The sequence below is a fragment of the Heterodontus francisci genome, chromosome 6 (genome assembly GCF_036365525.1).
Source record: "Heterodontus francisci isolate sHetFra1 chromosome 6, sHetFra1.hap1, whole genome shotgun sequence".
Lineage (NCBI taxonomy): Eukaryota > Metazoa > Chordata > Chondrichthyes > Heterodontiformes > Heterodontidae > Heterodontus > Heterodontus francisci.
Genome location: NC_090376.1, coordinates 54,255,173 through 54,280,901, shown reverse-complemented (window position 1 = coordinate 54,280,901; position 25,729 = coordinate 54,255,173). Strand labels below are relative to the sequence as shown.

The window sequence follows — 25,729 nt, the reverse complement described above, 5'->3', positions numbered from 1 at the left end:
CATTTTTCCTGTATTTGACGAAGGGAGAACAGCATGTCAATGGTCGATCTCTCTGCACGAAAGCCACACTGTGCCTCAGGGTAGACGCGCTCGGCCAGCTTCTGGAGCCTGTTTAAAGCGACTCGAGCGAAGACTTTCCCCACTAGGGCAGCACAGTGGCGCAGTGGTTAGCACCACAGCCTCACAGCTCCAGCGACCCGGGTTCAATTCTGGGTACTGCCTGTGTGGAGTTTGCAAGTTCTCCCTGTGTCTGCGTGGGTTTTCTCCGGGTGCTCCGGTTTCCTCCCACATGCCAAAGACTTGCAGGTTGATAGGTAAATTGGCCATTAGCAATTGCCCCTAGTATAGGTAGGTGGTAGTGAAATATAGGAACAGGTGGGGATGTGGTAGGAATATGGAATTAGTGTAGGATTAGTATAAATGGGTGGTTGATGTTCGGCACAGACTCGGTGGGCCGAAAGGCCTGTTCCAGTGCTGTATCTCTTATTTTAAAAAAAACTATGCTGAGCAGGGAGATTCCATGGTGGTTGTTGCAGTCACCGTGGTCACCTTTGTTTTTATAGAGGGTGATGATATTGGCATCGCGCATGTCCTGAGGTATTGCTCCCTCGTCCCAGCACAGGTAAAGCAGTTCATGTAGTGCTGAGAGTATAGCAGGCTTGGCACTCTTGATTATTTCAGGGGTAGTGCCGTCCTTCCCAGGGACCTTTCTGCTGGCTAGAGAATCAATGGCATCACTGAGTTCCGATTTTGTTGACTGGTAGAGGCTGGGCTGCATTGAGGGTGGTCTCAGTGACAACATTCTCCCTGGAGTACAGTTCTAGGTAGTGCTCAACCCAGCGGTCCATTTGTTTGCGTTGGTCAGTAATTGTGTCCCCTGATTTAGATTTGAGGGGGGCGATTTTCTTGATGGTTGGCCCAAAAGCTCTCTTAATGCCATCATACATTCCTCTGATGTTTCTTGTGTCTGAGGCCAGCTGGATATGACTGCATAGGTGTTGCCAGTAGTCATTTGCGCAGCCCCTGGCTGTTCTTTGTGCAGTGCTTCTGGCTGCTTTAAGTGCTGCGGATGTTAACTCGCTGGGGGCTTTCTTATAGTTCAACAGTGCAATGCGCTTAGGGGCTATGACAGGTTCCAGCTCTTCAAAATGAGATTGAAACCAGTCTGCATTCCTCTTCGCACGTTTGCCATAGGTGGTCAAAGCTGATTCATAGATGGCATCTCTGATGTGGGCCCACTTGGTCTCAGCATCCCCTGTGGGAGTGTTTTGAAGGGCTTTTACAAGTGAATTTAGAAATTTTTGTAACAGCTGTGGATGAGAAATTCAACATGGATTTATGAGTGGGAAATCATGTTTGACGAAGCTGTTGGAGTTTTTTGAGAATGTTTCTAACATAATTGATAAAGGAGAGTCGGTGGATGTGATGTACTTTGGATTTTCAGAAGGCTTTTGATAAATTCCCCCACAGGAGGTTGGTTAGCAAAATTAAAGCACATGGGATAGGAAGTAATATACTGGCATGGATTAAGGAATGGTTAACAGGCAGAGAGCAGGAATAAACAAATCACTCCTGCGTTGGCAGGCTGTGACTAGTGGGGTACCACAGGGATCAGTGCTTGGGCCCCAGCTGTTCACAATATATATCAATGATTTGGATGTGGGGACCAAATGTAATTTCAAGTTCGCGGATGACACAAAACTGGGTGGGAATGTGTGTTGTGAGGAAGATTCAAAGCGGCTTTAAGCGGATTTGGACAGACTCAGTGAGTGGCCAAGAATGTAGCAGATGGAATATAATGTGGAAAAATGTGAGGTTATCCATTTTGGTAGGAGGAACAGATGTGCAGATTATTTTTTAAATGGTAAAAGATAAGAAAGTGTAGATGTACAAAGGGACCTGGGTGTCCTTGTCAATAAGTCATTGAAAGGTAACCTGCTGGTGCAGCAAGCAATTAAGAAGGCTAATGGTATGCTAGCCTTTATCGCAAGAGGATTTGAGTACAGGAGTAGCGAAGTCTTGCTTCGACCTTGATTAGACTGCACTTGGAGTACTGTGTGCAGTTTTGGTCCCCTTGCCTTAGGAAGGATATTATTGCCATAGAGGGAGTGCTACAAAGGTTCACCAGACTTGTTCCTGGGATGGTGGGACTGTGCTATGAAGAGAGATTGCGAAAACTGGGCCTGTATTCTGTAGGGTTTCGAAGAATGAGAGACGATCTCATTGAAGCCTGAAAAATACTTAAAGGGTTAGACATGGTTGATGCAGGTAAGATGTTTTCCCTGGTTGGGGAGTCTAGAACCAGGGGATATTATTTCAAAATAAGAGGGAAGCCACTTAGGACAGAGATGAGGAGAAATTTCTTTACTCAGAGGCTTGTGAATCTTTGGAATGCTCTACCCCAGAGGGCTGTGGAACCTCAGTCATTGAGTATGTTTAAAGCAGAGATTGACAGATTTTAAAATTACAAGTGACTTAAGGGGATATGAGGATAGTGTGGGGAAAAAGGCATTAAAGTGAGTGGCCGAGGTGGGAGAAGGGGTGGTCGACAGGTGTGTGGGGGTGGGGGGATGGGTGAAGTGGGGAGTGAGTGGCCGAAGGGCAGAAGCGAGTGGCCAACATGATCACATTGAATTGCTGGGCAAGCTCGATGGGCTGAATGGCCTACTCCTGCTACTGTGTTTTAATGCTCCTATGATGTCATCAGAGCACTCCCAGCTTCGCACATGTGCGGAACGGACCCTTGCTGTCAGTATGGTGCTGCGCATGTGCAGCCTACTTCAGCACCTGGCTTTCCCGGACTAACTCGTGCATGCGCACGAAAATGTCATTTGCGTACTGCAACGTCTGCTCGCCACTCGCTCCCAGCCTCGCCACTTCTTCCCCCCCCCCCCCCTTGGCCCACGCGCTCCCCGCTTCACCCCCCCCCCACCCCGCAACCTGTTGGCCACTCTCTTCTGCCCATTGGCCACTCACTCCCCACTGCACCCATCCACCCACCCCCACACACCTGTCGGCCACCCCTTCTCCCACCTCGGCCACTCGCCTCCCCATTCAGCCACTTGCTCCCAGCCTCGCCACTTCTCTTCTCCCCCCCGCCAACCCCCCCCCCCCCCTCAGCCACTCACTCCCCGTTTCACCCCCCCCAACCTATCTTTGGACCACTCGCTCAGGGCCCCTACACTTTCTCCCCTCTGCACTCCTCTGCTCCCTTCTCCCTTCCGCAATCGCCGCCTTTCTACCCTGCACGGGGCAAGCGGGGGAGAGAGAGTAACAAGATAGGCAGGGCAGGGGGTGGAACTGCAAGTGGGAGGGAGCGGGGAGGAACCGGCAAGGCTGGAAGCGAGGACCCATGGGCTGGGAGGGGTGAAGTGGGGAGCGAGTGGCCGAGGGGGGAGTAGTGGCGAGGTGACCAACATACGGGCGCGGGAGGCAGCAGCAAAGAGAAGGGCGATGGCAGGAGGGAGTGGGGTATTGTTGGGGGTGGGATGGAGGTGGTGATCGCAGCCACTTGCATTTTGTTTGTTTTCGTTTTTGTGATAAATTGAGCTGCGCCCTCTTTACTACTGACAGCTGCCTGAACCGTCGCAGATAGTGACGATCAGTGAATGAGGCTGCATTTGTGCATGTGCAAGTATTGTGGCACCTAGTTGCATTGTCAGCAAATACATCTTTTTTTTTATGCCCTCAGAATCTTAAGAACATAAGAAGTAGGCCATTCGGTCCTTTGAGCCTTCTCCGTCATTCAGTAAGTTCATGACTGATCTGATTGTGGCCTTAACTCTACTTTCCTGCCTGCCGCCCATAACCCTTGACTTCCCTCTCAATCAAAAGTCTGTGTAAATCGGCCTTGAATATATTCAGTGAACCTGCCTCCACTGCTTTCTGGGGTAGAGAATTCCAAATGCTAACGACCCTCGGAGACAAAATTCCTCCTCATCTCTGCCTTAAATGGGAGACCCCATAATTTGAAACTGAGTCCCCTAGTTCTAGATTTCCCCTACGTGGGGAAACATCCTCTAAGCATCTACTCTGTCAGGCCCACTCAGAATCTTATATGTTTCAATAAGATCACCTCCCAATCTTCCAAACTCCAATGAATATCAGCCCAGCCTTTCCTCATAAAACAAGCTCTTCATCCCAGGGATCGGCCTTGTGAAGCTTCTCGGAACTGCTTTTTATACAAGTATGCCTCTCCTTTTAAATAAGGTGACCAAAACTGTACACAGTACTCGAGGTGCAGTCTCATCAAAGCCCTGTACAGTTGTAGCAAGACTTTCCTACTTTTATACTCCGTCCCCTTTGTAATAGAGGCTTTCCTAATTACTTGTACCTATATTCTGACTTTTAATGGTTCATGTACAAGGATGCCCAAGTCCCTCTTGCAGAATTCTGCAATCTTCTTCCACTTAAATAATCAATTTTTCTGTTCTTCCCACCAAAGTGGATAACTTCACATTTTCCCACATTATACTCCATCTGTCAAATTTTTGCCCACTCACTTTATATCCCTTCGCAGACTCTGTATCCTCCTCACAACTTGCTTTCTTGCCTATCTTTGTATTGTCAGAAAATGTGGCTACAATACAGTCTGTCCCTTCATCCAAGCCATTAATATAGTTCGTAAATATTTGAGGTTCCAGCATTGACCCCTCTGGCACTCCACTTGCTACAGTTCGCCATCCTGAAAATGACCCATTTATCCTGACTCATAGAAACATAGAAAACATGGAAAATAGGAGCAGGAGTAGGTCCTTCGAGCCTGCACCGCCATGCATTATGATCATGGCTGATCATCCAACTCAGTAACCTGTTCCCGCTTTTGCCCCATATCCTTTCATCCCTTGAAACCCAAGAGCGATATCTAACTCCTTCTTGAAAACATCCAATGTTTTGGCCGCAACTGCTTTCTGTGGTAACAAATTCCACAGGCTCACCACTGTCTGGGTGAAGAAATTTCTCCTCATCTCTGTCCTGAATGGTTTACCCCATATCCTTAGACTATGACCCCTGGTTCTGGACTACACCCCCCCCCCCCCCCCCCACCCCCTGCCTGCCATCTTCCTGCATCTACCCTCTCAAGTCCTGTTAGAATTTTATAGACTTCTATGAGATCCCCCCCTCACTCTTCTGAACTCCAGCGAATATAATCCTAACTGACTCAATCTCTCCTCATACGTCAGCCCCACCATCCCAGGAATCAGTCTGGTAAACCTTCGCTGCACTCCCTCTATAGCAAGAACATCCTTCCTCAGATAAGGAGACCAAAACTGCACAATATTCCAGGTGTGGCCTCACCAAGGCCCTGTATAATTGCAGAAAGAGATCCCTGCTCCTGTACTCTAATCCTCTCGCTATGAAGGTCAGCATACCATTTGCCTTTTTTACTGCCTGTTGCACCTGCATGCTTACCTTCAGTCACTGGTGTACGAGAACACCCAGGTCTCATTGCATATTCCCCTCTCTCAGTTTATAGCCATTCAGATAATCTGCCTTCCTGTTTTTGCTACCAAAGTGGATAACCTCACATTTATCCACATTATACTGTATCTGCCATGCATTTGCCCACTCACTCAACTTGTCCAAATTACCCTGAAGCCTTTCTGCATCCTCCTCACAACTCACCCTCCCACCCAGTTTTGTGTCATCTGAAAATTTGGAGATATTCCATTTAGTTACCTCATCTAAATCATTAATGTATATTATGAATAGCTGGGGTCCTAGCACCGATCTCTGCAGTACCCCCCCTAGTCCCTGCCCGCCATTTGGAAAAAGACCTATTTATCCCTACTCTTTGTTTCCTGTCTGCCAACCAATTTTCTATTCATCGCAGTACACTACCCCCAGTCCCATGCACTTTAATTTTACATGCTAATCTCTTCTATGGGACTTTGTCAAAAGCCTTCTGAAAGTCCAAATAAAGCACATCCACTGGCTCCCCTCATCAACTCTACTAGTTACATCCTTGAAGAATTTTAGCAGATTTGTCAAGCATGATTTCCCTTTCGTAAATCCAAGATTCTACCACTGTTCAAGTGTTCTGCTATAAAATCTTTGATAATGGACTCTAGAATTCTCCCCACTAACGACGTCAGGGTGACTGGTCTATAATTCCCTGCTTTCTCTCTACCTCCCTTTTTAAATAGTGGGGTTATATTTGCTACCCTCCAATCTGTAGGAACTATTCCAGAGTCTATAGAATCTTGGAAGATGACCACCAATGCATCCAGTATTTTTAGGGCCACTTCCTTAAGTACTCTGGGATGCAGACCATCAGGCCCTGGGGATTTATCGGCCTTCAATCCCATCAATTTCCCCAACACCATTTCTCTACTAATACTGACTTCCTTCAGTTCCTGTCTCTCACTAAACCCTGTGTTCCCCAACATTTCTGGTATGATATTTGTGTTCTGCTTTGTGAAGACAGAACTAAAGTATGCATTTAGTTTGTCAGCCATTTCTTTGTTTTCCATAATAAATTCCCCTGTTTCTGACTGTAAGGGACCTACATTTGACTTCACTAATCTTTTTCTCTTCACATACCTATAGATACTTTTACAGTCAGTTTTTATGTTCCCTGCAAGCTTGCTCTCGTACTCTATTTTCCCCTTCTTAATAATCCCTTGGTCCTCCTTTGCTTAATTCTAAACTGCTCCCAATCCTCAGCTCTGTTGTTTTTTTTCTGGCAAATTTATATGCCTCTTCCTTGGATCTAATACTATCTCTAATTTCCCTTGTAAGCCATGGTTTGGCTACCTTTCCCGTTTTACTTTTGCACCAGACAGGAATAAACAATTGTTGCAGTTCATCCATGCGCTCTTTGAATGTTTGCCATTGCCTTTCCACCGTCATCCCTTTAAGTAACGTTTCCCAATCCATCATAGCCAACTTGTGCCTCATACCTTCGTAGTTTCCTTTACTAAGATTCAGGACCCCAGTCTCAGAATCAACGACATCACTCTTGATCTTGATGAAGAACTCTATCATGTTATGGTCGCTCATCCACAAGGGGTCTCGCACAACTAGATTGTCAATTATTCCCCTCTCGTTACACAATACCCAGTCTAGGATGGCCTGTTCTCTAGTTGGTTCTTCAACGTATTGGTCCAGAAAACCATCCTGTATACACTGCAAGAATTCCTCCTCTATGGTATTGTGACTAATTTGATTTGCCCAATCTGTATGCAGTCTATCTATAATTACAGATGTTCCTTTATCACACTGTTTCCTGTTAGCCAGTCCTCTATTCCTGCTAATATATCACTCCCAACACTGTGGCCTCTTATCTTGTGCTGTAGCCTTTTATTTGATACCTTTATCGAATGCCTTTTGGAAATCCAAATACTCTATATCTACTGGTTCCCCTTTATCCACCCTGCTTGTTGCATCCTCAAAGAGCTCTAATAAATTTGTCAAAGACTATTTTCTTTTCACAAAACCATGTTGACTTTGCTTGATTGTATTATGATTTCCTAGATATCCTGCTACTACCTCTTTAATAATGGATTCTAGTATTTTCCCAATGACAGACGTTAGACTAAACTGGCCTATAGTTTCTTGCTTTCTGTCTCCCTCCTTTCTTGAACAGAGGTATTACATTTGAGGTTTTCCAATCCACTGGGACCTTTCCAGAATCTGGAGAATTTTGGAGGATTGCAACTAATGAATCCACTATCTCTGCAGCCACTTCCTTTATGACCGTCGGATGCAGGCCATCAGGTCCAGGGGACTTGTCAACCTTTAGTCCCATTAGCATTCCCATTACTTTTTCTCTAGTGATAGTGATTGTTTTAAGTTCCTCCCTCCCTTTTGTCTCCTGATTTTCTACTATTCTTGGGATGCATTTTGTATCTTCTACTGTGACGATGGATGCTAAATACTTGTTCATAGCTTTGGTCATTTCCTCGTTTCCCATTATTAATTCCCTAGTCTCTCTGTCTAAGGGACCAGTGCTCACTTTGGCTACTCTCTTCCTTTTTATATATTTGTAGAAGCTTTTACTGTCTATTTTTATCTTTCTTGCTAGGTTTCTCTCATACTGCAATTTCTCCTTTTTTAAACATCATCTGTTGGTTTCTAAAATTGTTTCAATCTTTTAGCCTATCACTAATCTTTGCAGCATTGTACGTCTTTTCTTTCAATTTGATGCAACCTATAGCTTCCTTAGTTAGCCATGGATGATGCATCTTTCTGCTAGTCTTCATCAATGGAATATGGCTTTGTTGAGAGTTATGAAATATCTCAAATATCTGCCACTGCTTCTCTACCATCATGCTTTTTAGCCTATTTTCCCAGTCCACTGCAGCCAACTCTGTCTTCATACCCTTGTAATTGCCTTTATTTAAGTTTAAGACCCTAATTATGGATCTGCATTTCTCTCCCTTAAATGGAATGTGAAATACACCATATAATGATCACTCCTGCCAGGACGATCCTTTACGGTGAGGTCTTTAATCCTGTCTCATTAAACATTGCCAGTCTTCAGCCAATCTGATTCACTCCACGTGATATCAAGAAATGGCTGAAGGCACTGGATATTACAAAGGCTGTGGCCCTGACAACATTCCGGCAATAGTACTGAAGACTTGTACTCCAGAACTGGCCATGACACTAGCCAAGCTGTTCCAGTACAACTACAACACTGATATCTACCTGACAATATGGAAAATTGCTCGGGTATGTCCTGTATGCAAAAAGCAGGACAGATCCATCTGGTCAATTACTGCTCCATCAGTCTACTCTCAATCATCAGCAAATGGCCGTGCTGTCACTTACTCAGCAATAACCTGCTCGCTGATGCTCAGTTGGGGTTCCACCCAGGCCACTCAGCTGCTGACCTCTTTACAGCCTTGGTCCAAACATGAACAAAAGAGCTGAACTCCAGAGGTGAGAGTGACAGCCCTTGACATTGAGGCAGTATTTGACAGAGTGTGGCAAGAAGGAGCTCTAATAAAACTGGAGTCAGTGGGAATCGGGGAAAACTCCACTAGTTGGAATCATACAGAGCACAAAGGAAGATGGTTTTAGTTGTTGGAGGTCAATCATCTCAGTCCCAGGAGATCACTGCAGGAGTTCCTCAGGGTAGTGTCCTAGGCCAAATCATCTTCAGCTGCTTCATCAATGACTTTCCCTCCATCATAAGGTCAGAAGTGAGGATGTTCGTTGATGATGGTACAATGTTCACCATTCGCAACTCCTCAGGTACTGATACCATTTGCAGCAAGACCTGGGCAATATTCAGGCAAGTAACATTCGTGCCACACAAGTGCTGTGCAAAGACCATCTCCAACAAGAGAGAATCTAACATAGAAACATGGAGCAGGAATAGGCCATTCGGCCCTTTGAGCCTGCTCTGCCATTCGTTATGATCATGGCTGATCATCGAATTCAGTAACCTGTTCCCACTTTCTCCCCATATCCTTTGATTTCTTTCACCCCAAGAGCTATATCTAACTCCTTCTTGAAAACATACAATGTCTTGGCCTCAACTGCTTTCTGTGGTAGCGAATTCCACAGGTTCACCACTCTCTGGGTGAAGTAATTTCTTATCATCTCAGTCCTGAATGGTTTACTCTGTATCCTTAGACTATGACCCTTCGCTGCACTCCCTCTATAGCAAGAACATCCTTCCTCAGATAAGGAGACCAAAACTGCACACAATATTCCAGGTGTGACCTCACCAAGGCCCTGTATAATTGCAGAAAGACATCCCTGCTCCTGTACTCGAATCCTCTTGCTATGAAGGCGATACCATTTGCCTTTTTTACTGCCTGTTGCACCTGCATGCTTCCCTTCAGCAACTGGTGTACGAGAACACCCAGGTCTCGTTGCATATTCTCCTCTCTGTTTATAGCCATTCAGATAATCTGCCTTCCTGTTTTTGCTACCATCTCCCCTTGACATTCAATGGCAATACCATCACTGAATCCCTCACTATCAACATCCTGGGGGTTAACCTTGACCAGAAACTGAACTGGACCAGCCATATAAATACTGTGGCTACAAGATCATGTCAGAGGCTAGGAATTCTGTGGCGAGTAACTCCCCTCCTGTCTCCCCAAAGCCTGCCCACCATCTACAAGGAAAAAGTCAGGAGTGTGATGGAATATTGTCCACTTGCCTGGATGAGTGCAGCTCCATGAAGCTTGACACCATCCAGGACAAAGCAGCTCATCCACCACCTTCAATATTCACATCCTCCACCACCGATGCACAGTGGCAGCAGTGTGCACCATCTACAAGAATCACTGCAGCAATGCACCAAGGCTCCTTTGACAGCACCTTCTAAACCCGTGACCTCTACCACCTAGAAGGACAAGGGCAGCAGATGCATGGGAACACCACCACCTTCAAGTTCCCCTCCAAGCCACACACCATCCTGACTTGGAACTATATTGCTGTTTCTTCACTGTTGCTGATCAAAATCCTGGAACTCCCTTCCTAAACAGCACTGTTGGTGTACCGACACCCCAGGGACTGCAGCGGTTCAAGAAAGCAGCTCACCACCACCTTCTCGAGGGCAACCATGGATGGGCAATAAATGCTGGCCAAGCCAGTGATGCCCTCATCCCGTGAAAGAATAAAAAAATTTTTAAAAGTCCAAAATGGCCTGGTCCCTGGTATATTCTAGAACGTATTGTTCTAAAACTGTTCAGAATACGCTCTATGAACTTATCCTGCAGGCCACCTTTGCCAATTTGATTTGTCCAATTGATGTGAAAATTAAAATCTTTCACAATTATTGTGATATCTTTCTTCCAAGTGGTGTGGATAGCTTCCACTTTACACCTCTCAATTGACTGCAGATAGTGTTTTAAAAAGTGTTTTAGTCCCTGTGTGTTTTAAGGGTCAAATAAATAGACTAACAGGTTTTCTTGTAGGTTAAAAAAATTACTTTAAACAATGACCAAAAAAAATGTTCGCGTCCTCACACAAATATATATACATAAGAAACGATAGAGTTAGAGTCCAATGTGATAAAGGAGTTCCTTGTTTTAAGAAAATCTTTAGAAGCTACTTGGGAGGAAATCATTCAACGAATGATTGAAAAGGATGAAGTGTTGCAGGCTCCTTGTGATCCAGCATTAATCCAAAGTCACTGGTGGAAATCCTAGTTCATTTTCGAAGGTGGGGGTGTTCCAAAGTCACCTCACAGTTTCTCTGTTATCAGCAGGGCTCCTGCTTAGCTGGAACTGTCTCACAGCTGTTCTGGCTGGAAAAGACCTTCTCTGGTTGTTCTGCGCCTCACTCTCTCCTGAGATAGCTTTTAAGGTTAAATTATGGAAAAGGACAAAGATAAAATAGGAGCAAAGGTTCTAAATTGGGGGAAGGCAAATTTTATGAAACTGAGAGGTGACCTGACGAAAGTAGACTGGATACAGCTACTTGAAGGAAAATCAGTGGCAAACCAGTGGGAGGCATTCAAAAATGAAATACTACAGGCACAGTGTAGGCATGTCCCCACAAAGATTAAGAATGGTACTGCCAAATCTAAAGCCCCCTGGTTATCTAGAAGCTTACAGGGTAAGTTAAAGCAGAAAAAGAAAGCTTATGACAATCACAAATATCTTGATACTTTAGAAAGCCTAGAGGAGTATAGAAAGTGCAGGGATGAAGTTTTAAAAAAAGGAAATCAGAAAAGCAAAGAGAGGACATGAAAAATTATTGGCAGGCAAAATTAAGGAAAACCCAAAAATGTTTTATCAGTACATTTATCAGGGCGGCATTGAGGCAGTGATTGCATTGAGGCAATTAGAAGTGGAACCATAAGAACTTACCATGAAAGTGAACTATGGGGGAGGAAGGTAATGGAGTAAAATGGAGTGGTCAACAATGTCCAAGACCTCACAACATGCTATAGCATAATATAGGGCGGCGCAGTGGTTAGCACCGCAGCCTCACAGCTCCAGGGACCCGGGTTCGATTCTGGGTACTGCCTGTGTGGAGTTTGCAAGTTCTCCCTGTGTCTGCGTGGGTTTTCTCCGGGTGCTCCGGTTTCCTCCCACAAGCCAAAAGACTTGCAGGTTGATAGGTAAATTGGCCATTATAAATTGTCACTAGTATAGGTAGGTGGTAGGGAAATATAGGGACAGGTGGGGATGTTTGGTAGGAATATGGGATTAGTGTAGGATTAGTATAAATGGGTGGTTGATGTTCGGCACAGACTCGGTGGGCCGAAGGGCCTGTTTCAGTGCTGTATCTCTAATCTAATCTAATTAAGAGCACGAGGATAACTAAGGAAAAGGTAGGGCCTATCCGAGACGTACAAGGAAACTTATGCGTGGATGCACAAGATGTGGGCCGGATTCTTAGAATTTTTGTCTCTGTCTTCACAAAGGAGAGGGCGATGCCAACTTTAGTTAAAGAGGAGGAGTGTGAAATATTAGATACAATAAGCGTAATGAGAGAGGAAGCACTAGAGGGTCTGACATCCTTGAAAGTGGATAAATTGCCAGGACCGGAGGATTGCATCCCAGGTTGTTAAAGAAAGCCTGGGAGGAAATAATGGATGCGCTGACGATCGTCTTCAAATCCTCACTGGATACGGCCAAGATACCAGAGGATTGAAGGTCTGCGAACGTTAAATAGGCCAAATAATTATAGGTCGGTCAGTCTGACCTCTGGTGGGTAAAGGACAAAGAACAATACAGCACAGGAACAGGCCATTCGGCCCTCCAAGCCTGCGCCGATCTTGATGCCTGCCGAAACTAACACCTTCTGCACTTCCGGGGCCCATATCCCTCTATTCCCTTCCTATTCATATATTTATCAAGATGTCTCTTAAACGTCGCTATGGTATCTGCTTCCACCACCTCCCCTGCCAGCAAGTTCCAGGCACTCACCACCCTCTGTGTAAAAAAAAACTTGCCTCGCACATCCCCTCTAAACTTTGCCCCTTGCAGCTTAAACCTATGCCCCCTAGTAACTGACTCTTCCACCCTGGGGAAAAGCTTCTGACTATCCACTCTGTCCATGCTGCTCATAACTTTGTAAACCTCTATCATGTCGCCCCTCCACCTCCGTCGTTCCAGTGAAAACAATCCGAGTTTTTCCAACCTCTCCTCATAGCTAATGCCCTCCAGACCAGGCAACATCTTGGTAAACCTCCTCTGTACCCTCTCCAAAGCCTCCACATCCTTCTGGTAGTGTGGCGACCAGAATTGCACACAATATTCTAAGTGTGGCCTAACTAAAGTTCTGTGCAACTGCAGCATAACTTGCCAATTTTTATCCTCTATGCCCCGACCGATGAAGGCAAGCATGCCGAATGCCTTCTTGACTACCTTATCCACCTGCGTTGCCACTTTGTGACCTGTGGACCTGTATGCCCAGATCTCTCTGCCTGTCAATACTCCTAAGGGTTCTGCCATTTACTGTATACCTCCCACCTGCATTAGACCTTCCAAAATGCATTACCTCACATTTGTCCGGATTAAACTCCGTCTGCCATTTCTCCGCCCAAGTCTCCAACCGATCTGTATCCTCTGACAATCCTCATCATTATCCGCAACTCCACCAACCTTTGTGTCGTCCGCAAACTTACTAATCAGACCAGCTACATTTTCCTCCAGATCATTTATATATACTACAAACAGAAAAGGTCCCAGCACTGATCCCTGCGGAACACCACTATTCACATCCCTCCATTCAGAAAAACACCCATCCACTGTTACACTCTCTGTGACTGAGCCAGTTCTGTATCCATCTTGCCAGCTCACCTCTGATCCCGTGTGACTTCACCTTTTGCACCAGTCTGCCATGCGGGACCATGTCAAAGGCTTTATTAAAGTCCATATAGACAACATCCACCGCCCTTCCCTCATCAATCATCTTCGTCACTTCCTCAAAAAACTCAATCAAATTAGTAAGACACGACCTCCCCTTCACAAAACCATGCTGTCTCTCGCTAATAAGTTCGTTTGTTTCCAAATGGGAGAAAATCCTGTCCCGAAGAATCCTCTCTAATAATTTCCCTACCACTGATGTAAGGCTCACCGGCCTATAATTTCCTGGATTATCCTTACCACCCTTCTTAAACATAGGAACAACATTGGCTATTCTCCAGTCCTCTGGGACCTCACCTGTAGCCAATGAGGATGCAAAGATTTCTGTCAAGGCCCCAGCAATTTCTTCCCTTGCCTCTCTCAGTATTCTAGGGTAGATCCCATCCGGCCCTGGGGACTTATCTACCTTAATGCTTTTCAAGACACCCAACACCACCTCCTTTTTGATAATGAGATGACTGAGACTATCTGCACTCCCTTCCCTAGGCTCATCATCCGCCAAGTCCTTCTCCTTGGTGAATACTGATGCAAAGTACTCATTTAGCACCTCACCCATTTCCTCTGGCTCCACGCATAGATTCCCATCTCTGTCCTTGAGTGGGCCAACCCTTTCCCTGGTTACCCTCTTGCTCTTTATATATGTATAAAAAGCCTTGGGATTTTCCTTAATCCTGTTTGCCAATGACTTTTCATGACCCCTTTTAGCCCTCCTAACTCCTTGCCTAAGTTCCTTCCTACTGTCTTTATATTCCTCAAGTGCTTCATCTGTTCCTAGCCTTCCAGCCCTTACAAATGCTTCCTTTTTCTTTTTGGCTAGGCTCACAATATCCCGTGTTATCCAAGCTTCCCGAAACTTGCCAAACTTGTCTTTCTTCCTCACAGGAACGTGCTGGTCCTGGATTCTAATCAGCTGACGTTTGAAAGACTCCCACATGTCAGATGTTGATTTACCCTCAAACAGCCGCCCCCAATCTAAATTCTTCAGTTCCTGCCTAATATGGTCATAATTAGCCTTCCCCCAATTTAGCACCTTCACCCGAGGACCACTCTTATCCTTATCCACAAGTACCTTAAAACTTATGGAATTATGGTCACTGCTCCCGAAATGCTCCCCCACTGAAACTTTGACCGCTTGGCTGGGCTCATTCCCCAATACCAGGTCCAGAATGGCCCCATCCCTAGTTGGACTATCTACATATTGTTTCAAGAAGCCCTCCTGGATGCTCCTCACAAATTCTGCCCCATCCAAGCCCCTAGCACTAAGTGAGTCCCAGTCAATATTGGGGAAAATAAAATCACCCACCACTACAACCCTGTTATCTTTACATCTTTCCAAAATCTGTCTACATATCTGCTCCTCTACCTCCCGCTGGCTGTTGGGAGGCCTGTAGTAAACCCCCAACATTGTGACTGCACCCTTCCTATTCCTGAGCTCCACCTATATTGCCTCGCTGCATGACCCCTCTGAGGTGTCCTCCCGCAGTACAGCTGTGATATTCTCCTTAACCAGTAATGCAACTCTCCCACCCCTTTTACATCCCCCTCTATCCCGCCTGAAGCTTCTAAAGCCTGGAACATTTAGCTGCCAATCCTGCCCTTCCCTCAACCAAGTCTCTAATAGCAACAACATCATATTTCCAAGTACTAATCGAAGCTCTAAGTTCATCTGGTTCATCTGCCTTACCTGTCATACTTCTCGCATTGAAACAAATGCACTTCAGACCACCAGTCCCGCTGTGCTCAGCAACATCTCCCTTCCTGCTCTTCCTCTTAGTCCGACTGGCCTTATTTACTATGTTAGATTATCCTCTCCCTCAGAATTGATTCTATCACTTAAAAAGGCATGGATTAATCAGGGATAGTCGGCATGGATTTGTTAGGGGAAGGTCGTGTCTTACTAACTTGATTGAGTTTTTTGAGAAAGTAACGGGGAGGATTGATGAGGGTAGTGCAGTGGATGTGGTCTACATGGATTTTAGTAAGGCATTTGACAAGGTCCTGCATGGCAGTCTGTTCAGTAAAATGAAAGCTTTTGGGATACAGGGGAATGTGGCAGGTTGGATCCAGAATTGACTCTGTGACAGGAAACAAAGGGTAATGGTCGACGGATGTTTTTGTGAATGCAAAGCTGTTTCTAGTGGCGTTCCACTGGGCTCAGTGTTGGATCCCATTGCTGTTTGTGGTATATATTAATGATTTGGACTTGAATGTGAGAGGCATGATTGGGAAGTTTGCCGATGACACAAAAATTAGCTGTGTAGTTGATAGTGAAGAGGATAGCTGTAGACTCCAAAATGATGTCAATGGTTTGGTTGAGTGGGCAGAAAAATGGCAAATGGAATTCAATCCAGAGAAGTGCGAGGTAGTGCATTTGGGGAGGGCAAATAAAGTGCGGAATACACAATAAACAGGAGGACATTGAGGGGTAGAAGAAGTGAGAGACCTTGGAGTGCATGTCCGTAGGTCTCTGACGGTGGCAGGACTGGTAGATAGAGTGGTGAAGAAGGCATATGAATTTTTCCTTTTATTGGCTGAGGTGTAGAATACAAAAGCAGGGATGTGATGCTGAAACTGTATAAACCGCTGGTTAGGCCACAGCTGGAGCATTGCGTACAGTTCTGGTCACCACATTACAGAAAGGACATAATTGGTCTGGAGAGAGTACAGAGGAGATTTACAAGAATGTTGCCAGGGCTTGAAAGTTGCAGCCGTGAGGAAAGATTGGATAGGCTAGGGTTGTTTTCCCGGGAACTGAGGGGAGACTTAATTGAGGTGTACAAAATTATGAGTGGCCCAGATAGGGTGGACAGGAAGGACCTGTTTCCCTTAGCGGGGCAGTCTGTTACCAGGGGACACAGATTTAAGGTGATTGATAGAAGGATTAGAGGGGACATGAGGAGAAACCTTTTCACCCAGAGGGTGGTGGGTGGCTGGAATTCGCTGCCAGGTAAGGTGGTGGAGGCAGGAACCCTTAGTTCTTTTAAAAGGTGCCTGGACATGTACCTGAAGTGCTGTAACCTGCAAGGCTATGGACCAGGTGCTGGAAGGTGAGATTAGATTGGGTGGCTAGTTTTTTCGGCTGGCACGGACACGATGGGCTGAATGGCCTCCTTCTGTGCCGTAATTGTTCTCTGGTTCTAAGGTAGAAACTTGTCAGGTTGGGGTGTCAATTCAGGTGACTAAGGGTTCTCTCCCCTGGGTGATTCAAACACTTTCAGGATATGGAAACCATTGTTCCATGATGGCATCTGAATGTGGTGCATTCTGTTGAATAGGTGCTCTTCACACCCATTGTGGTGACCTTGGCCACGGAGACAGGTTGTCTACAAAAGGTCTTTTAGTTCATTCCTGTAGCTAAGTCATCAATATGTAATTGGCTGCTGTCCGTTTCAGTGGGTTCTCCAAAGCTAATTCGGATGAAGTGAACGAGTTTAATCTTCAGACAAACATGTATATTACCAGTGCAGGCTGGGGGAGGGGATGTATCACCCGACCTCTTCCATTTTGTTGGATAGTAAAATGCCTAAGGTTTTTTTACTTTTTGTTTCATTTCATGATTTTTCCAGTTCATTGTTTATTTCATCACGGCTCCTTCCGAGCATGACAGTGTATACTCTGTCCTACTTTGTAACTACTGTTAGGGCGTCTATAAACTACTCCCACCAGTGACTTTTCTTTGCTGTTTCTTATCTCACCTAAACTGATTCCACATCTTGATCTTCTGAATCAAGATAATTTCTCATTATTATACTGATCTCATCCTTTATTAACAGAGCTAACCCACCTCCTTGTCCTTTTTGAAATGTCAAAAATCCTTGAATATTCAGGTCCCAGCCTTGGTCACCTTACAAGCATATCTCTGTAGGCTGTGTTTGCTGACAACGCAACCACTAGGTGGCGCAGTACTGGCACATGCACAAGTGCAGCCTCTTTAACAGAAATATCACTCTGCAATGTCTGGCAGCTGCCATTAATAAAAATGTTGCTCAATTTGGCACAAACGAATTGAACCCCCCCCCCCCCCCACCCCTCAATAGCCGTGGTCACTGCTTCCACACACCCCCCACAAATAGTACCCCATGCCCTCTCGCGATCGCTGTTTGTCTTCGCTGCTGCCGACTGCTGGCTGATCCATCCTGCCGCTCACTCCTCTCCTCTTGGAGAAGTGAGGGTGAATGACCAGGGTGCTAGCGGCAAGGAATGAAGTGAGCGGTGGGATGGAGTGGTGAGCAGGCGTGTGGGGAAGAGAAGCAGTGATTGAGGCACAGCTTGCAGGAGGGAGTGGGGCACTGTTGGACGGGACGGCGATGGCGATTGTGGCTATTGAGCAGTGAAGCAACACTCTGACATCGTTACATCTGATGTCATTACATGGTGACATTGATGCGTGCATAGGCAGACCCTACTGGCAAACAGCCAAATGTTCGGGTGCACTGATGATGGCGATTGCTCTGCATTGTCAGGAAACACTCCAGTCTCTGTATTGGCTATCATATACTAATTTATTTCTATTTGTGCTATCAGTTCATCCAACTTATGAATTCTGTGAACATTCAAATAAAGAGACTTTAATTCTGTCTTATTATTTTTGTCTACTCTGACCTTATCTGCTGGAGCTCTGTCCCTTCCTGTCACACTCTGGTTCTGACTACCTGTATCATTCCTCTGTACTATTTCCTTGTCCTTTCTCTCTTTAACTTTCCAAATCTCCTCACGTGAAACTACTCCTGCCCCTGCCCCCCACTATTTCATTTAAAGCCCTCTCTGCTGCCCTAGTTTTACGGTGTGCCAGGATGCTGGTCTCAGCGTGGTTCGGGTGAAGGCTGTTCTAACGGTGCAGCTTCCCCTTTCCCCAGTACTGGTGCAGTGCCCCATGAATTGAAACCCACTTCTCCTACACAATCTTTGAGCCATGCATTCAACTCTAATCTTATTTACCCTGTGCCAGCTTGCTCGTAGCTCAGTCGTAATCCAGAGATTATTACCTTTGTGGTTCTACTTTTTCATTTAGCCCCTAGCCACTCATACTCACTTAATAGAACCTCTTTCTTAGTCCTACCTATGTCATTGGTACCCACGTAGACCATGACAACTGGATCCTTCCCCTCCCACTCCAAGTTCTTCTCCACTCCTGAGCAGATGTCCTTATCCCTGGCACCGAGCAGGCAACATAGCCTTCGAGACTCGAGCTCTCAGCTGCAGAGAACAGTATCGATCCTCTTAACTATACTGTCCCTTACTACAACTACATTCCTTTTAACCATCCTCCCCACCCCTACTTAAATGGTACCCTGCGGGAAGAAAAATGGTGCAGTGGTCAGTTTGTTCATCCTCCCTGCAGTCCCTGCTCTGATCCATACAAGCTGCACGAACATTGAATCTGTTGGACAATTGAAAAGGTTCCGGCTCCTCCAGTGCTACTTTCTGGATCCCCATTCATGCCTCCCTTGCAGTCACACCCTCCTGTCCCTGACCACTGACCAAATCAGAAGTACCTAGTCTAAGGGGTGTGACTGTCTCCTGAAACAAATTGTCCAGGTGACTTGCCCTCTCGCTGACGCAATGCAGTGTCTGAAGCTCTGACTCCAGCTTATCAACTCTGAGCCAATGTTCCTCAAGCTGTAAACAATTACCGCAGATGTAGTTGCTGTGGGTCACGTTAAAAGGAAAAAATCTTAGCGAATGGTGTTCTCATAAAACGTGTTTTGCTTAATGTGGGTAAGTGGTAGTTTGATGACTTCAATTTGTAATTTTCATAATGTCAATAAGTTAAAGAAGGAAGTGCCATATATTCAATATTTGTTTCTGGACCCAATTATTTGTCCTGATTTTCACAAAGAATCACAATTGTTACAGCACAGAAGGAGGTTATTCAGCCCATTGTTATCTGCACCAGCTCTCCGAGTGAGCAATTAGTGCCATTCCCCTGCCTTCTCCCCATAACCCTGTACATCCTTGCTTTTCAGGTAATCATCTAATGCTCTTTTAATGCTTTGATTGAACCTGCCTCCACTGCAATCTCTGGCAGTGAATTCCAGATCCTAACCACTCGCTGCGTGAAAAAGCTTTTCCTCATGTTGCCATTGCTTCTTTTACCAGTTACCTTAAATTTGTGCCCTCTTGTTCTTGATCCTTTCACGAGTGGGAACAGTTTCTCCCGCGCTACTCTGTCCAAATCCTGTTTTTATTTTCTGATGTATGCTAATGCGTCTCTGAGGAAATTTCAATCTAAGTTCGCATCGGCAAGAAACACACATTTTTCAACGTAGGTTCTGTATAAGTGCAATCCAAGAAATCTTGCGTCAATATCCCTATTTATAAAACCTAAAATTCTGTTAGCTCTTTTAACGTCGTTAGTAATCTGCACTCTTACTTTTAGCGCCTTATGTACTTGAACCTCTTTTTGTTCATCCATACCCTACTGTATATATTTCCTTTTTTGTTTTTCCTCCTAAAATGTTTGAGCTTAGTTATCCACATTAAATTTCACCTGCTATCTCTTCTGCCCATTTGACTAACCTGGCTGTCTCTTTCTATGGTTCCACATTAGATTGCATTCTGCTGACCTGTCTCTTCCTGAACTTTTACTCATGCAAGCATTTTTATATTTGTTCTTGATGTCGGCGATGCTTTGAGCGTACAAAAACCCTACTGCATGGACAAGTAAGCTAGGAAGAGTGGTTCTCTTGGACCTCTGGCACGTAGTGTAAAAGCTCTTTTCTAAATGAGTGTTTTATTTGTTATGCACTTGCTGTGTCAGTGCTGTCTGTTCCAGTCACAAGTCAAGAATAGGTCTTGTAATACAACCAAGTGGAGGAGGGGCAGATCTAACTTTATATTCTATTATATATGGTAATGTGTGGCTAAATATTGTCATTTATGCTGAAGTTTCAGTATTTTTTCAAAGAACTGTGGTTATTTTTGTTTTAAAGACATTATCTGTTTGAAATATTTTTGTTTAAATTGTAAGTGTGAAGTGAGGGGGTGGACTGGTTTAAAGCAGCTGCTCTTCCTGACATTGTGAAGCAATGAATTGTTGCCTTTAATCACCTGGGTGGTAATTGTGCTTTCTCCTATTGGGTTCAGTAAGCATTAGTGAAATTTAAATATTTTATGTTTAATCTATGCTTTCATTTATAGAATCGCCCAATGCAACTTCAGAACATCTTCCATACTTGCTGCAGTGTGAGCATATCTTTTGTGGGACATGTCTAAAAATGCAATGTATAAACTCTGACTGTATCATCTGTTTGTTGTGTCAGGTAAATTTTTTTGTAGTTATTTATTTCAAATTGCTGTCATTTTAAAATAAATATTGAGATTATTGAGCCTTCACCAATTCTGTGCCATTGGTTTTCTGCATTTCACTATATAGACATGAGCTGTTGTCAGGTCTCTGAAAGCTGTTCTGAACCAGATAACGATATTGTGGGGAAAGTTGCCCAGGAAATAAATTACTAGCTTGGATTTCTTTTCCCCCATGCCACCTCCCCCCCGACCCACGAAAAGGCAATTGGTTGCCACCTGTTGCCTTCTGGTAGCAATATGGCTGAAATCAATATGTTGTTCGGGTATCGGACTCAAACGGGTCCCATGGCAGTGCCTGTATAAGATGGTGCTTTGGGTCTTGGGCCATTAGTGATCTCAAAAGAGGAAGAGTCCCAAGCCTGTTTGCCTAGTCTACCCAATCTCTCCTCATCTCAGGAATCAGTCTGGTGAACCTTTGTTTTACTCCCTCTAAGACAACTATATCCTTCCTTGGGTAAGGAGTCCAAAACGTACATGGTACTCCAGGTATAAGAGTCAGTGTTTCAATCTCATTATAGTGACCTAAATAATCAAAGTTAATATTAGCAGTCTGAATTAGAACAATGGTTTCTATTACTCTGACATTTGATTTGTAAATTCTGTGCTTTTTAAAAAAAAATGCACTCTTTTTCTTGTGCCAAATATTAAATATTTGGATAGGAGCTTGCTTAATGGCTAATTGTGAAAGCAGTTATTAAGACATTTTATGAACATGTTTTGGTTTGTTTGACTTTTATTTTGTTTCTGGAAACTTTTTTTCTAGGTCCCTACACCTGTGGATGCAGATAGTGGAGTGGAGGCTCTTCCTCTTGATAAATACATTATCGGTGCATTATACATACAAAAATTGCTTCAGAGCACAAAGTAAGATTTTTGAATATATGGTGACTGAAATAAAGAGGTATGGGTTGGATTTTTGTGGTCCTAGGCAAAGCAATGGTGCTCACTGCTGACTTAGAAGAAAGCTACCCACTAAGATCTAGAGATCTGTGACATGGACTCCTCCTTTCCCGATGTCAATTTAAATCTTGTGCCAAGTCAAGGGAATCTCCAGACATCCAGCAACAATGTCAGCAATCACCTTGAAGTATTCTTGTAGTAGCAAACTAGGAGTAAAAACCACTGAATTCCTTCCCTTTTTAATGCTTACATTTTTAGAAAAAAAAAATTAAATAGGACGTACCCTCAGGATTGAGGCAGAAGCTAAAATATCAAACTTTTTGAGAAAAAATTTAAAATAAGTGGAATTTATTAAAATGGAGAAATTTTACATTTAACAAATATAAAATTACTTTGTTAGTGAGCCTACTTAGCAATAATTATGAACATCAAACTCCATTTTAAAACCCCAGTTACATCTCGTTCAAGTTGTAACTTTTTAAGGGTTTTTACAGTGATACTAACAGCATAGGAGTGGAAATTCACGTCCGTTCAATATTTTCCAATTGACTGCAGTCTGGGAGACCTCAATAGCACACCCTCTGGAGAAGCATAGAATCACTCACAGCAACTTCTGGATTTCAACGTTTTATTGCAAGAGTGAATGCCTGAAGTTGTAATCAGTTTGAGGTGTAATGACGGTGAAACAGTCACGTTCACTATCATTGCTACCACATCTGAGCCAGTATGTTGGCACAATGTACCTTAACACTAGTCTACTGTACATTGATTGGGCTGATGTTCACAATTCCACATATATATCATTTAGTACCATGATGGAAGATGTTGAATAAAAGCCAGGTGCTTCCCTAAATTGGAAAGAAATGAGTTTGAGTGTCTTTTGCAAAAGCTTGGGACCATACCTTAACTGTTCTTTCTGCTGTGGATAATGTCTGGCTTGCTGAAATGAGAGAAGAATGCTTTTGAGAAGGAGTTAGAATCTTGGACTTCCAACTGAAGAATAATGTATTTTAGTTGCAATTTTGATTGGAGTTGGTAATTTTACTTTTGTTTGGAACCATGCCAGTATTCTGTCGTCTTATGGCCGATGTAGATGTGGAGCGATAAGTATGATTTTACATTCAGGTGGTTTAGCCAGATAAATACATCAGGAGTAGCGGAGTGTGTTGCTGTGATGCCTCCTTCGTATTTATGCATTGGCCATTGAGTCGTTATATATTCCCATGGTCTGCTCTGGGTGACCACAGTTGCATACTGGTGAGTTTTCAATTTTCCAAGGATTCTTCTGTGTTGGGTCTTTGACAAGGCGTTTGTGACTTCTTATGAACTTCATTTTGCTTTCAAGCTTCATCAGGATTGAAGTCACATTGTTGAAGAATGTCAGAGTTAAATAGTATTTTGTGGAGGTGCTTTACTGCTACGTCATTACCATTAAGCTGTGTGTATATGTGGCCATGCAGCAGCATGGAAGGTACTGTGCAGGCCTTGTTCTGTGTTAAATACCACACCTGTGTGGATGCACAAAAAAAGGTAAAAGACATTGGGCATTGAAAAAAACTAGCCAAGCACAACAAAATTTTACAGGGAACATGATTTTTGACAGTTTCATATCTTGGCCATGACATGGAACAGATTTTGAACTGAAACCACCCATATCTGTAGGGTAAAGAGGAAAATTTTGTTAATGAGTTATTGATGGGTTTATTTTGCTTATCTCCATATTACTAGCCAGTTAGCTTGACTACCATTAGCAAAGCTTTGGGAACAAATTACCTCCCAGTAGCAAAGGATTGCATTGAGCAGGAATGACTCAATAGACTAAGGAACAAAATACTAGAGATGCTAGAAGAATTGTGATTTTGTGTGTTTTTATATAAATTCACTATTGGCTCATAACATTTTATATGGCTTACATTAAATTTATAAACTTAGTTTAGTTGTGTTTAAAAGTATTAAAGATTTCTTTTTTTTCTTGCATCAGATAAGTTTTACCTCTTATTTGAGCATCTGAGTACGACATGGAAATATAGTCATACATTTCTTTTTAAAAAATTTTTTTTTAATTTTGTTTATTTTTACAGATACAGCACTGAAACAGGCCCTTCAGCCCACCGAGTCTGTGCCGACCAACAACCACCCATTTATACTAACCCTGCAGTAATCCCATATTCCCTATCACCTACCTACACTAGGGGCAATTTACAATGGCCAATTTACCTATCAACCTGCAAGTCTTTGGCTGTGGGAGGAAACCGGAGCACCCGGCGAAAACCCACACGGTCACAGGGAGAACTTGCAAACTCCGCACAGGCAGCACCCAGAATCGAACCCGGGTCCTTGGAGCTGTGAGGCTGCAGTGCTAACCACTGCATTACTGTGACGCCCTAGAAGAAAATGATTTGTTAATTTATTTTTCATGATTTGCATATTCTTGTTCATAATAACGTACACAGGAAATTTACCTTTGTAAATTCCCCTTGGCATCTGAGTCATACTTTTGTCTCTGGTCTGATTTATTCTTTTATTCCAATTTTAACATTGATACAAGGTTTCAGAGTATTTCATTGGGATTTGAAGATGTAAAACCTTTGAGATTGCTGTGTATCTGATCATTTTAATTGTGCCAATACTACCTGCTTTAACGCTAAACTGGACATTTTTTTTGCTTTTCAAATCATTCATGTTAATTATTAAGGACCAATATCCAGATGGCCACTGAAGGTCCTGAAGTTGTAAATGAGAAAAAGAAAGAGAGTGACGAAACTAAGCTGAATGTCACAGGTCTGTTTTTTAAAAAATATTTTAATCAAATAAGTATATTTTTGTATTATGGGGAGAAGCTATGTGCAAAATTAGTTTGGAATTTTCATGGGCATTGCTCTAACTGATTCATGTGTTCCACACACTTCAAACCATCCCCTCTCTCGTAACCACATGTTCAGTTGCTGATCATCCATTGGTTTAATATATGGCACCGGTAATATTACTGAGATTGAGGTGTTTTTTTTTTTTAGGCTTTCTTGCTAGCTCCTATTCCTTGTGTAAGACCCCTTTCTCTGGACCTGTGGCTGCTTATCCATCTTTCTTACAAGTCTTTTCACAAGTTCCTTCATGTTCTTGGGTCTGACACTAAGAAGACAATGGGCTCCCTAATTGCACCCACAGACATGCATGCTTTCTCACCCTTATCATTGAGTCTCCCAAGTACTGTGCTGTGCTCACCAGCTCTCCAAGTAGTGTCATGGACCGTACCTTCTTCAGTAACTCTTTGAATTCTTTTAGAAACAACTTCAGGAGATTGAGGATCAATCAACTCTTACTCCATACTGAAGCAAGAAAGGGCTCTTGTTCTGACGGCGTGCCTCCTGCCTACATCTTTTGGGATACTCTTCCTCTTTCTGCCTGCCCCTACTCTTTCATTCCTATCCCATTTTCTTACACATACCCTTAATCAGATACATTTGTCCTAAATTTCCTCTTCAGAATCTCTGGTGTGTAATGCATCAAGGTGCTTCTGAAAGTCAATCAGTTGTTGCAGTGTGGAAACTCCTTGGGATTAAGTGCAAGTGTACTCCTCCTATGTCTTTAATATTTAATCATGATTCTGTCTGAAATGATTTGACTAAATGTGATGCACAGGATTGCTACACTAGTTCAATGATTTGAATACTCTTGTATCAGCTTTAGATTTCTATTTCTCATACCAACAATACTTGTACCTCTAGCTGAGTATGACA

At 43.8% G+C, this 25,729-nt stretch overlaps 1 protein-coding gene across 1 annotated transcript in view; it reads left to right on the top strand.

The window, feature by feature from the left end:
- Positions 1–25,729, top strand: part of rnf17 (ring finger protein 17) — a 209,787-nt gene that overhangs the window by 5,628 nt on the left and 178,430 nt on the right. Inside the window, exons 2-5 of the mRNA XM_068033701.1 lie at positions 3,692–3,748; positions 20,925–20,969; positions 21,856–21,956; positions 24,688–24,773. Of these exons, the coding sequence (XP_067889802.1) occupies positions 20,934–20,969; positions 21,856–21,956; positions 24,688–24,773 (223 nt within the window). The 5' untranslated portion in view covers positions 3,692–3,748; positions 20,925–20,933. The remainder of the gene's footprint in view (positions 1–3,691; positions 3,749–20,924; positions 20,970–21,855; positions 21,957–24,687; positions 24,774–25,729) is intronic.